This window comes from Drosophila gunungcola, chromosome 3R, assembly GCF_025200985.1.
Source record: "Drosophila gunungcola strain Sukarami chromosome 3R, Dgunungcola_SK_2, whole genome shotgun sequence".
In the NCBI taxonomy this organism is placed as follows: domain Eukaryota; kingdom Metazoa; phylum Arthropoda; class Insecta; order Diptera; family Drosophilidae; genus Drosophila; species Drosophila gunungcola.
Window position 1 is genome coordinate 7,579,840 of NC_069139.1, and position 12,234 is coordinate 7,592,073.

At 39.7% G+C, this 12,234-nt stretch overlaps 4 protein-coding genes across 5 annotated transcripts; 1 reads left to right on the top strand and 3 right to left on the bottom strand.

Moving 5' to 3' along the window:
- Positions 1-247: 247 nt before the first annotated feature.
- Positions 248-907, bottom strand: LOC128254841 (general odorant-binding protein 99a). Its single transcript, XM_052984156.1, has 2 exons — positions 797-907; positions 248-705 (listed from the first exon to the last, which is right to left on the bottom strand). Exons 1-2 carry the CDS (start codon positions 833-835, stop codon positions 316-318), a joined length of 429 nt encoding a protein of 142 aa, XP_052840116.1. The 5' UTR covers positions 836-907; the 3' UTR covers positions 248-315.
- A 704-nt stretch (positions 908-1,611) lies between these two features.
- LOC128260276 (uncharacterized) lies at positions 1,612-4,042 on the bottom strand. The gene is made up of 6 exons (XM_052993129.1): positions 3,927-4,042; positions 3,073-3,649; positions 2,860-3,009; positions 2,595-2,793; positions 1,982-2,218; positions 1,612-1,922 (listed from the first exon to the last, which is right to left on the bottom strand). The coding sequence occupies exons 1-6, from the start codon at positions 4,037-4,039 to the stop codon at positions 1,816-1,818; spliced, it is 1,383 nt and encodes a 460-aa protein (XP_052849089.1). The 5' UTR covers positions 4,040-4,042; the 3' UTR covers positions 1,612-1,815.
- On the top strand, positions 3,946-6,775 carry LOC128260274 (pickpocket protein 19). Its single transcript, XM_052993115.1, has 7 exons — positions 3,946-4,477; positions 4,828-5,482; positions 5,543-5,843; positions 6,035-6,082; positions 6,135-6,279; positions 6,339-6,445; positions 6,504-6,775. Exons 1-7 carry the CDS (start codon positions 4,320-4,322, stop codon positions 6,773-6,775), a joined length of 1,686 nt encoding a protein of 561 aa, XP_052849075.1. The 5' UTR covers positions 3,946-4,319.
- Positions 6,776-6,816: 41 nt separating this feature from the next.
- On the bottom strand, positions 6,817-9,198 carry LOC128262890 (pickpocket protein 19). Of its 2 annotated transcripts, none has more exons than XM_052997470.1 (7): positions 8,990-9,198; positions 8,178-8,721; positions 7,650-8,055; positions 7,450-7,503; positions 7,253-7,388; positions 7,079-7,191; positions 6,817-7,020 (listed from the first exon to the last, which is right to left on the bottom strand). In XM_052997470.1, the coding sequence occupies exons 1-7, from the start codon at positions 9,196-9,198 to the stop codon at positions 6,830-6,832; spliced, it is 1,653 nt and encodes a 550-aa protein (XP_052853430.1). In that variant the 3' UTR covers positions 6,817-6,829. The 2 variants fall into 2 exon arrangements, with proteins under 2 accessions (XP_052853430.1, XP_052853422.1); XM_052997462.1 differs by having other exon boundaries at positions 8,178-8,712; positions 8,981-9,198.
- Positions 9,199-12,234: the final 3,036 nt, after the last annotated feature.

Below are 12,234 nucleotides of genomic sequence, written 5' to 3' on the forward strand. Positions count from 1 at the left end.
AAATCAAATATTTCGAAAAAGATTTCCCATTAATAGAATTAAAATGTGCCTTGTACTTATACGTATACTTAATATTAAAGGGTTTATTTCTACAATAATATAATTAATTTATGAGCTTACTGCCTATTAGTAAACTATAAAGTTTTTATAAAGATATATATATAGATAAAAACAAATTAATAATATATAGTTAAACCCCAAACCGCTCTAACTTTCTGCAAATAAATTGATATGAAGCAACAAAAAATTGTCAGTAATCGATTACTTTATTAACTTAATTAATTGCTAACATTACAGTTGTCCAATTGGAGCATACTAAGCCTTGGGGGCCAGGCTCTTCTGGATCTGGGCGGCGTTCTCCCGCAGCAGGCAGGTGGCTCCGCGGTAGGCCCACTCGCAGGCATTGGATCCCTGCTCGTTCTTGTCCACACAGGCGGCTAAAGAGGCGTGGAAGGCCTCGTTGTGGTCGGCATGGTTGCCCACCAGCTGCTGGTGGACGTTCTCCACATTGAAGCCGGTCTGGACGTCGAACAGTTCCCACTTTGTGAAGACGCACTTGAGGTAGCACTGGGTCTGGGGTTCGTTGGGGTACTCGAACTTCTGGTACTTTTCCACCACATCCGCGGGAATGCCCAGCTCCTTGACGCACTCCTCGCGATATTTCAGCATGTCGTTCCGGTTCCTCACCACATAGTCAGCGGAGGCCTGTGATCCAAAAGGGGAAGCAATCAATTAGTATATTTCTAAGACTGGCTCGAGGGTTATCGGCCAGGGTTCAATCGGAGCAAACACTCACCAGACCGATCAGCATGCAGATGGCAACGAAAACCTTCATGTTTGCTCTGTTTAACTTGTTTGTCCGACGATCAAGTGAAGACTGTGTCTCAACAGGGACGGTCAGCCGCTATTTATACCCCACCGAGGGTACTGATTTGGGCTCGGGGATTGGACTTGGTACCTGAGGGGCTCGAAAAAAAGGCACATTTCATGCTCCTAGCATGGAGAACATGATTCTTTTGTGAGGCGAGCATTTAACGCTTTTGTGGTGGGCCAAGTGGACAACAAAGAACTTCTGGTTGCCATCTAATAACCTCCAGCGGCTGAGTTGCTGAGCTGCTGATAAGACTGCCCCCCTTTCCATTAATCTCTGGCAAATTGGCAAATTGGCACGTTTGTAGTTTTATTTTTTGGAAAAAATAAAAAAAAACAGATTAATATAAGTATTAAAAGTGTTTAGCAAACGCAGCACTTTTGGCAATCGTTTATGTATATACACGTAAAAAAATTACTGCAAAATTGTGAACCACTTTCAAGTTTATAAAAATAACATTTTAAATATTAATACAGAAAAAAAATTTATAACTAATAAAATTGTATAATTGTTGATGAAACGGTTTGCTTTTTAAATTTTCAACTTCATGTAAAACGTTATCTACATTATTTATCAACTTATTCTTCCTTACTTATGTATATTTAAAGTGAACTAATTTGTATAGTTAAATGGTAAAATATATATAATTTATTATTTTCTGAGTGCATTTGAACAAACCATATTGATTTCCATTTGTGTGCATTTGTCCATTCGACACCCATAGGTTTTGTTCTGTCTGATTGGGGCTGCACTTAAAAATTTCCACTGTCTAGGCAGGTAGTAGTAAATACAAAGTGATTTTCCTAATGCGTTTTATTTATGGATCTATTTATGTGTGTATCCCAAGAACCAGGTGTATAGTGTATTTGTGTGTGCTTCGATTACAGGTAAGTATAGAAACGTGAGAACGCAGCTGCTGATTTCTGGGATTTCATAGTTCCACATTAGTAGTCGTGGGGTAGACGACAACAGGCAAATTGATCCAAGAAGGCATTGAAGCAGCCCAGCACCGACATGCCCATGATCAGACCTGCTATTCCTCCATAGGAAACTGTGTGTTGAAAGGGTTTAGTACCTTATGATGGGAATGATATCGAGTTCCAAACTCACCCATCAGATCGATCAGGGTGAATCGAAGCATCGAGCGGTAGGAAAAGAGGGTCTCCTCCTGAAAATACACGTCTATTTCGATTTCCGTGGCATGGCTGGTGTGAGTGCTCAGTCTTTCGGTGTAGGTGGACGTATGGTACTGGGTGTGATCACACGCAGGAAAACAGCCGCAATCAACGGTGTTAAACACGTTGTCCCTGGACTCTTCGATGATGTTGCTCATGGAAAACATGGACACTATAAAGTCATGAAAAATGTTATAAGCATTTAAGCATTTAAAATTTAATTTTTCGTAAGAACCAGGGACCGTAATAATTGTTTTATTTTTTAAATCACAAAATAATGGTTATTTTTGTTTTTTTTTTTTTGTATGCAAAAATTTTGTCAATAATCTGCACACAGAACTTGCAGTTCCCAAATGAGTTTAACTATTAAAAATTATTTTTATTAAAGTACTTAAATAAATAAGCATTGAAAATTTAATAATCATTTATTGACCAAAAGTCAATTTCAATTGATTGATTTTTTGCAGTCCCTGGTAAGAACAACAGTTAAATGTTTACTTATATGGACTCCCAATTTGTTAAATTAAGAAAAAAACGTTAAAACCTACGTCGATTCTTGTTAAAACAGTATAGGTCTTTAACACCACAAATCCGGCTGTTGCTACTGTCCTTTGCATTGGTATGGTTTTCCTTATTGAAAACGGCTTTAACTGGTAAATCCAAAGTGCAGTTGCACTTTTTAAGAATGTAGTTAATGTGGCACTTGTATATGCACTCCGAGCGGGTATTGTCGGGAGGAATTTCGTTCTAAAAATAAACGGGTTAGATAGTTAACTGAATTTTTTCAGGCTTTTCATTTAAGCAGTAATAAACCTCGAAATAACATCGACGCATTTGAACAGGTCGAGCCTTGACTTGCAATTCGGCTGTGAAACGCAGTGGTTCGACCGGCACTACAATACGATCCTCCGAAGAATAGTCAATGCTCATGCCCAGATGCTGAGAGGGTTCATGTACTACAACCTGGAATAAATATTTGCCAATTAAACTAGATACTATATGATAAATAATAATAATGGGACTCACACCCAGCGTGTTCACAATATACTGGCTGTGCTGCCGTTGAATTTTAACGGTAAGACCGCTATAAGAACCCGATGATGCCACGGACCATGGCCAAGTTTCGTCCCCTCCAGAGGAGAGCGGTGAGTTGAAGACGAAGGCAAACCCATTCAAGGACTTTCCAGGACGAAAAATTTCACAGCAGTTCATCGGCTTGCGGCGCCACTGGCACTCGTTAAAGAACTGTTTGCAATTGAGCTGCCAGGACTTGGAGATTTCCCACTTAAATACGTCCAAATCCTCGAGTTCGGAAAACTCCGTGAAGTTTTCCTCCGTCAGGCGAGCTGCCATCGGTGTTTGCCACATCACGGACTGAACCAAATTATAGGCTTTGCTTAGTTTCTGTGCTTCCTTTGATATATTTACACTGGTGAAATTAATTGGGATAATGGTGACGCCCGGAAAACTGATCTCAGACACATGCACATCCGTCCTTTCGATGGAGGTCTGCACCCAGTAGTAGAAATACCGCTCCGAGGACAAAATACTCACATACACAGTGGCTAAAAAAGCGATAATTTTAAGCGGCACTCTAGCATACCTAAAGAAAAGGCACAATGTGATTTATGAGATTACTTATCCTGTATTTATTTTGAGGGGCTGTACTACCAAAATATACATATATCATTAAAAAACTGTATTTAATTTCGAATATGAGTTATTATACAATCAAATGTATCATACACTCGTGGGGGAATAATTTTAACGGAGTGTCTGTTACAGAATTTAATATTTTTTCCGCATGTTTTAGAGTTTTTATTTTTCGGTTAAGGGAAATATCAGAGTAGAATAAGGTGTTATGGTAAATTTTCACTCACCGCCTGGCCGATACGAACTTATTTTTCCCTTTTTGCTTTTCCTTCTTAGACTCCTGGTGGTCATCATCATTATCCTCGGAGGTAGGTTCCGGCTTCCACACAGTTTCTCGCATTTCGCTCAAACGCTAAACTTCTACTGTGAGCAAATCATGCCTAATTGGCAGTTTAGCCCGCTAATCAATGAGTTCGACCGGCACTTCTGTCAGCGGGCTTATCAATTTCCGGAAACATAACTACTCAATTACAAAGCTTGTGAGCCATAATGGATGGCCTATCCGAAAAAAGTTCACCGACTGCAATTACAAGTCCACTAGTCACTAGTCGGACTGTGGCCATAAAAGGGTTCCCCGAATTTCGGGCAAAAGCTCAGTGATTGAGTGACTCCGTTCCAGAATGGCCAAGGGAGATAATTCGGTGGCGGCAGCCAGTATAAGTGACAGTGACAAGTGCCTCATGGATTTGCTAAGGGTCTATTTTCGGAGCTATTGCGAAAAGTCAACGATTCACTGCGTTCGCTATTTGTACGATCCACAGTTGCACAATGTGGAGAGGTGCGTTGGTGCTAATAATATTATATTTATTTTCATTTATTAGTTAAGTTCCAAAAATGACTACATCTTGATCATTTTTTAATTTTTCATTTGAAACAAATGACCTTAACCTGATCTTCTTAGACCATAACTTGATTCAGACAATGTAGTTCGTAGCTAAAATCACTTATAATCTCGGTTAATAAAATATTGTTTTGAGTCGATTTTTGGTTTGGCAAATACATACTCCCAAATCTGTACTCATCGAACTACGTTTTTTTTAACGGCATAGAACCGAACGGATTTTATAAGCAAAAAGTTAAACCTAATTGATTTAATAATATTTTTTTAAATATGATTTTCATTTACAGACTCATCTGGTGTGTGCTGCTGATCATCAGCGTAGGTCTGTCCTGTTTCTTCTACCTTCTACTTTCTGAACGTTTTGTGACCCAAAAGCTGCAGACAGTTGTCCACGATCCCCAATACCCCGTTTTCCTGGTTCAATTTCCCGCAGTGGGAATTTGCACGGACAATCGCATTGATTGGACCAAATTGGAGGCGGCCAAGGAGAAATTTCTGCCTGTCAACTCGAGCGTGGAACTTGTCGAAAGTTTTACCATCTTGGTTGCCCGTTTGGAAACCCTACGCTTTGGCATTTACATGGCCAGTTTGTCCCAACTGGAGGACGATAATCTGGAGGCAGTGGGATTTGTGAATTTAACCGAACTGTCCATGTTCTTGACCATACGCTGCGAGGACATAATGGTCTCAAATTCCTGCCTGTGGCGCAGTTCCCCCTTCAATTGTTGTGAATATTTTATGACGGAAAAGACAGAGTTTGGATTTTGTTTGGTTTTCAATTCAGAGATTTCTCCACTCTCGAAGGAAATAAGACAAAGGGAAGGTAGAAACTTTTATCCAAGGCATAATGCTAAGGCAGGTCAAGGTACGGGATTAAATTTTGATCTGCTCATCAATGAAAGTTTTAAGCGACCCGATTCTCAGGCCAACGATAATGTCTACGTAAGAATATAGTTAGCATAGAAAATTAAATAAATAAGTGCATATTTATTTCAACACCAGGTAATGATTAAGAAGCCAGATCAATTAAACAATGTTCTTTACTCGATGACCCAAAATACGGAGACCTATGTGACCGTACGTCCGGATCTCACTTGGACGGATGAGAGTACACGCAACATTCCTCCGGAGCGTAGGAACTGCCTTTTTGCGGACGAGCAGCATGAGTTGGATGAACATGATGCAGCCAAGAAGTTTGGAAAACCCTTTCAGCTCACCAACTGCCTAAATAGATGCCACGAATCCTACTTGATTCAACTCTGCAACTGCTCTCTGCCAATTTTCTTCCTTTTCAACAAAAAGGGTAAGTTTAAAGTCGACTCAAAAAGTAAGGCAATTTGATAAAATACCTTAAAAGAGTATTAATTATTAACACTTATTTATTTGAAATCTATTCCGGCTTGTATATAAAGTTAAAAACAGTGAAACAAAAAAAATTAAAATTTTATAAATATATTTATTTCACATTTAAAGAAAAAAACTATTATTTTGCAGTTGATGAATGCAATGCTGCTAGCCTACGCTGTCTGGCTCGTAACAATGGTAAATGTGATTTGAAAAGATTAATTTTGGATATTACAGCCCTTCGTTGCAGACATTTTCAGCTACGACAAACGGAGGGACGAGGATGCCCTTTTCAGTGCCACCAAGCCGGGGATGACCTGTTCCTGTTTTGTGAACTGCTACCTGCTCGAATATTATACGGCCACCACCACTCTGCCTTTGTCTGCTCATAAACTGTGGGGATAAACGTAACCTTTGTTTGATTTTTTGAAATATCCAAGACCATTGCTTGCAGGCCCAAAGATCCACAACAAAAACTGTTCAAAGTGGATGTGCACTATCAGGTGGAAACTACACCTTTGTATCGCACCAGTTTGGAATTCACCACAATTGATTTGATAGGTACGAGTATTCGAGCGTTGAATATATATGTATCCAAAATTTGATTATTTTCTTGCAGCCAATCTAGGTGGAATCTTTGGTCTCTGTTTGGGAGCTTCTGTGGTCAGTGCCTTTGAATTGATTTACTATCTAACTGTGGGCCTGGCCATGCATCTATATGACAACAAATACTACGGGGTCTTAAATAAGCAGCTGCGAATCAAATGGCGAACATTTAAGAACTACCTTAAAAACGATGTCAGCCATCTAGGGGAAAGCCCTGCAGCCCAAAAGAACATTTGTGAAGGTAATCTAAGGCATCCCTTTAACAATAGAAAGAATGTTTGGTAAAAAGGTTAATAAGAAGGACATTTTTATTGGTATTATATGATATTATTTAACAGTTCAATGTATGTACTTAATTGACGTTATTTTTCTCTGACCAAATGACAGAGTTAGGATACGAGGTTCGGGTATTTTCACTTTTCCCTTACCATGTATATACAAATAAAGACCAATGGAAAAATAGTAGGCCAACTCAAAGGCGCTTAGCAATGAGGCGCCCAGAAAAAGTCCGATTATGCCACCAAAACTAGCTGAAACATAAAAATTCAAATGTATTACTTTTAAAAATAATTTAGATGTTTAACCAACCCAGTAATTCCACAAATGTAAATCTCATGGTGGTCTGATATTGAATAAACCAGCCGGACTGGTAAAATATATCCAATCGCATTGTACCAGCCTCTGTATCGGTTTCATTATTACTAACGAAGGATTTTGAAAATTTTGACTGTTGTTAGAGCTTTTCTAATATAATTTACTTACTCTAGTGAAGTAGTGGTAAAAACGCGCTCGAAAATAAGCTGAGTGCAGCTGGTAAAACAGTCACAAATCATGCTTTCCTTAAAGGGATTTTTCACAAATTCGTTCTCTTCGGGATGGCGTTCAATACTAAAGATAACTGTGAGCAAACTTTGGAAATAATATAAAATTTTTAAATACATAAAGGGTAACAAACTTACGTCTGTTGTCGTAGAGACACTTGAAGTCCGAAGCCTTGCAGGCAGTAAAGTTATCTACAGAATATAAAATATATATAAAAACATGTATGAATATTTCTTAGGATTAATCAATAAATCTAATAGTTTCATTTTTAAGTGAGTAGCTTTTCATTTCTGTATGTGAATAACTCATTGGGTAACGACATAATTTATAGGCTTACCTTTGTCGGTGATGGGAAAAAATATAGTGGGCGAACACTTGCACAGTTCGATCACATGTTCCTGATGGCACTTGCTGCGGCAGTTTCCCACCCAGTACTGAAATCCCGGCAGATTCTTGTACTGCGGACTGTCCACTTCATCGGGAAAGATGCATCTTCTGACTTGGGGAGACACGGACCGGGTCCGTTCATCCGTGACCGTGAAGCGGGGCACCATGCTGATCCTGGTGTGCGCTTCATGTGGCACATGGCGCACCACATCGCTCCACTGCTGCGGCTGCTTGATCATCACGTTTATGCCTCGTTTTCCCGGGCGGATGAGCGACCTGTTGAGCCTCAGGAAAATGTCTAATCCCGAGCCTTCGCCATAATGCGGAGTGCGAAGCGGGTAGTATCTGTCCTCACTCTGAAATTGGTATACAAAACATATTATTTTTGATTTTTGGTTGATATTAATTTTTAAACAATATATTCTTAGACTCCGAATAAATATGATCTTGCCACAATTTTAAACTAATAGTAACTCACAGCTTTTTTTCGTGATGCCGGACTGATCTCCGTGTTGAAGGCAAAACACAAGCCGGACTCCGTGAATTGGTGCTCGAAAACCTCACAGCAGTTCACTGGATTTCCCCGCCAGCGGCAGGCATGGAATAGATCTTGACATCTTATCTGGAGGTACTCGAAGACTTCGCGAAGATCTAAGCCGTTCAGTACGTGCAAGTCAGCCACTAGAGTTTCATTCCTGAAGAAAGTGGACATCTCGTTCATGCGGGACAAGTGTGGATCCCCTGCAGCAGTAAAGAACTTAACAAAAAGGTCCTTTTGGGCTGCAGATACATTGGCTCCCAGAAAGTGCTCAGCTGCCCCGTTCTCCAAAAGCCTCCAATTGAGGCGATTCCGTGGACAGAGGCCAATCGAGGGAAATGGAACCCGGAAAATTGGAAGCATGGTGTTCTTGATGGTGGTATGTATGCGCACCGTTTGGTAAAGTTGGTTCAGGTCCACATAAACCACAATGGCACCAATGCTGGTGGTCACCAGAATCAACAGCCAGATTATCCTAGTGTAAGTAATGCAACTCATTTAAAAATTGTATTGAAGTATTGGTACTTCAAAGAACAAAATATAAAACACTTATTAGCCATCAAAAACTCCCTAATTGTTTCTGCGAAAGTATTTTTTCTATTTCTTGTTAAATTAAAGTAAAATTAAAAAAATATGTAGTGCTCTAAAGTATTAAGAGCAAAATAAAAAAATCACCTATATTTCTTTTTCTCGTTAATATAAATTTTTTAATCAAATTTGCTTAATTCCAATACTCTACTGACCTTTCGAATTTTCTCATTTTGGGATCAGCCAAATATCGTATGCCGTGTACAGAGGACTCTGCTGCATAGCCTTTGAGATAAGGTAGCAAAAGGAGCCATAGTTTTCGCAAAGGACTTATATTTGTGGTATCCTGCTGCGTCAGGATAAGTCCAGTTTTTCCGTCGTAATCCCTGTAAAGTGGTCGACGGGACCGTGGAAGTTCCAGTGGGTAAAACATAACTTTATTTGGGATGCACTTCGTTCGAGTGGCGCGAAGATATTAAGAATTCAAATTTAAGTTAAGCGCGCAGAAGGCCTCCGCAGCATTGAACTCAATCAAAAAGCAATTATTCGAAATGGTCAAGAGGGCGGCGGTGGCGGTGGCTGGTTCTCCTCCTCTAGCAAAGCTTAAATCACGCACACAATTAACACATGGAGGGGCACTGCGGCGGTTGGCAGGACTAGAAGTGGCCAAGGACGCGCAAGTTGTTTACTCAACTCGATTCAGGAAAGCAGAGGGATGGTGCAAGTCACTGTCCATTGGCATCGTAATCCTCTGCTGGCCCGACTGTTTGTTCGTTCATTAAACGGAGCTGTTACAGTCAAAAAACTGTTTGAATTTACATTTTTGCTAGATTTGTTTCAGGTATGTGCATTAAACAATTATAACAAAATAATTGTACTAAGAACAGACAAGAAGTCTCAAATTCGAAGCAAAGATTACATGGATATAATTTTAAAAAAATGATTAATATTGAAAATCCTCAATTTAGAGCAATAACTAGATTTCATGTATTCTATAAAATATATTATTATTTTCTCCGAGTGTATAATCCAAGCACTGGTGGTTGGAGAAGACTGTGTTACTTTTTATTGAGTGCTGGTCAAAAGGAAAGTTAGGGAAGATGTCGGACATTTTTGTCAAGCTTTCAGTCGATTGTCTGACGTTCCGAATTGTTTTGTGTAAACAAGTGAAAATATTTTCGATTTATCATTGCGTGCATTCCGAATCCTTGTCAACTGTCTTCTTCGATTGCCAGGATCTTGGTGGCTTGGGCAGCGTGATTTATTTGGCCAACAAACTATAACCAAAGTTGGTGATTTGATTTTCTGGAGTCTTGTGTTTGGCGCTAGGGATTGAAGTCGACTTAGGGGCAAAGCGGATAAAGCCGTCTTACATTATGTTCACTGCAGTGCTGCCAACGGTCAACTTCGAAAATCAGCACAGCATACAATTAGGGGAAAAAACGCTGTTGAGTGTAACTAACGATTCTAAGATTAAGGGGATTTCAAGCTGACGACTTCAACTACTTATTTTTATCAGTTTTACTTTATATATAAAAACAATATTTTCCCTTATTTTTGACCCTATCATAACTTTTTGCTAAAATAGGCCAAAAATACAATTTCTAGGTTTGAATACTAATCAAATGGAAATTAATTACAATGTTTTATCTAAGCTTTTGGCCAATAATTTGTATTTTAGTTTAGTATTGTAAGGCCTTTTTATATTTTAAAGCAAGTTTATCTTACCCAAGATGAAAAAAAACTCAGTCATGTCTGTACATTTCTGTGCAAAAAAAGGTCAAATTGGTAGCACTACTCCGCTTTTGATTACCACCCACAAATCCACATGCAAACGCACACTCTCACACGTGTAAGCCTTCTAATGCTGACATAATGGACACCCCAACCCGAGTGGTCGCCAATTAGCGTTGTGTCAATCAAACATCAACATCAACATCGCGTCTCTCTGAAACTTAGAAACTGAATGCCAATTGATTTGTACGCTCGTCCTCAATTTTTCGGTCATCCATGGGGATTTGAGGTGGCTTACCAAACCGGGCAGGGGAACTCACAATTTCCAAAATGTTCCACATTGATTGATGACCAATATTTCAGGTATATCAGTGCCAATGGTGAGGGCTAATTGAGTCTGCAACGCGGGATAAATTTATATGGCACACACACTGGTCAAATCATGGTTGTATAGAACTTGCTTTGATCTAAAGTTTATATTTTTGCAAAGGCAAAATATAACATATAGCTTAAGCCACAGCATTTGAAAAAATAAAACTGTGTTACTAGAGTTTCATGACAGCGGAAATAACTTCTGTTTTTTAATAATATTAATAGAATTTTGTTTCACATTAGTTGTTTGTTTTTTGTATATACAAATTAATCGTCATTAGTGTACAATTTTAAATTTACTTAAATTTTAGAAAGTTCCATAATAAATCAGCTTTAAGGCATATCCTACCAGTCTAATTTGGCTCGTTTTTCCAGACATCTACTTTTAAATCGCCCCAAGCTTAACTGTGGACATCTGAGCCCTTGCTTTGTGAGTTTGAACACTCAAAGGTAAGTTAAAACTGCTTCGATATGCCTGATTAAACCGCCTCGGGCCGTGAAATAAATCCGCCATCGCTCTTCATTACGAACAGTGGGCGGAAAGCCGTGGCAAACTCCAATCTTTTAATGAGTAGTTATGAATATATAATAATTCTGCAGACACAGAAAAACACACACGGCACTAAATCGACTCCGACGAGACGTTAATGACTTCCGCTTTCGTCAAAAACTTTCAGCCACACTTTCACTCCAACTTGCTGTCCCTGCGCGTGTGCAACAATTTCGCATCGTCGTCGTCATCATCATCATCATCTCGTGACAGTGGCAGTGGCGGTGGAAGTGGCCGTGTCTGGGTTCAAGTTCATGTGGCCTATTAAGGACAGACACCCTGGATGGAAAAGTTAAGGCAATTCCAAATCAGGGAAGGAGTTTCCCGGGGCCACCCGTTAAAAATTCAATCTCACTTTTATGAGCCAACAGAAACGTGACGAGGCACAGGCACCGACCGTCACCGTCACCATCACCATCACCATTGCCCATCACCGTTGCCGTGGAGTGACAGGATCAAGGAGCAGGGAGCAGGAAGCACGGAGCAGGGAAAAGGGACACTGAATGTTGCCGACTGCCAGTTAGACTGTCAAGTGTCTGGCAAAATGCCATTTAAATATGCAAATTCGGTTTAAAAGCGAAATTTAACTCGTTCGCTGCCTGGCTAATTTGCATGTTTCTTCGCCCTTTGTCTTTGTTACTGCTCAGAACTTCTTCGTAATTGGGTTTATCTTTTGATGGATAAATCTTAGAAGAAAAGTCTGGGCTCCATCACTTCCGGTCGCTAAGCTGCCATAAACAAGCCAAGTAACGCGTGTTAATTATTTAATAATATCAAGGGATTACAAGCCATGAACCCGAACCGCCATTTGCC

What these genes read in the sequence shown, in the direction of transcription:
- LOC128254841 (XM_052984156.1), bottom strand. Translation starts at nt 835, where the DNA reads ATGAAGGTTTTCGTTGCCATCTGCATGCTGATCGGTCTG. An exon ending in TCTGCATGCTGATCGGTCTG is followed by an intron (nt 706 to 796) that starts GTGAGTGTTTGC and finishes TTTGGATCACAG; the next exon opens with GCCTCCGCTGACTATGTGGT.
- LOC128260276 (XM_052993129.1), bottom strand. Translation starts at nt 4,039, where the DNA reads ATGCGAGAAACTGTGTGGAAGCCGGAACCTACCTCCGAGGATAATGAT. An exon ending in AAGTTCGTATCGGCCAGGCG is followed by an intron (nt 3,650 to 3,926) that starts GTGAGTGAAAAT and finishes CCTTTTCTTTAG; the next exon opens with GTATGCTAGAGTGCCGCTTA. An exon ending in TGCGTCGATGTTATTTCGAG is followed by an intron (nt 2,794 to 2,859) that starts GTTTATTACTGC and finishes GTTTATTTTTAG; the next exon opens with AACGAAATTCCTCCCGACAA.
- LOC128260274 (XM_052993115.1), top strand. Translation starts at nt 4,320, where the DNA reads ATGGCCAAGGGAGATAATTCGGTGGCGGCAGCCAGTATAAGTGACAGT. An exon ending in CAGTTGCACAATGTGGAGAG is followed by an intron (nt 4,478 to 4,827) that starts GTGCGTTGGTGC and finishes TTTCATTTACAG; the next exon opens with ACTCATCTGGTGTGTGCTGC. An exon ending in CACCACAATTGATTTGATAG is followed by an intron (nt 6,446 to 6,503) that starts GTACGAGTATTC and finishes ATTTTCTTGCAG; the next exon opens with CCAATCTAGGTGGAATCTTT.
- LOC128262890 (XM_052997470.1), bottom strand. Translation starts at nt 9,198, where the DNA reads ATGTTTTACCCACTGGAACTTCCACGGTCCCGTCGACCACTTTACAGG. An exon ending in GTGTCTCTACGACAACAGAC is followed by an intron (nt 7,389 to 7,449) that starts GTAAGTTTGTTA and finishes GTTTGCTCACAG; the next exon opens with TTATCTTTAGTATTGAACGC. An exon ending in TTTACCACTACTTCACTAGA is followed by an intron (nt 7,192 to 7,252) that starts GTAAGTAAATTA and finishes ATCCTTCGTTAG; the next exon opens with TAATAATGAAACCGATACAG.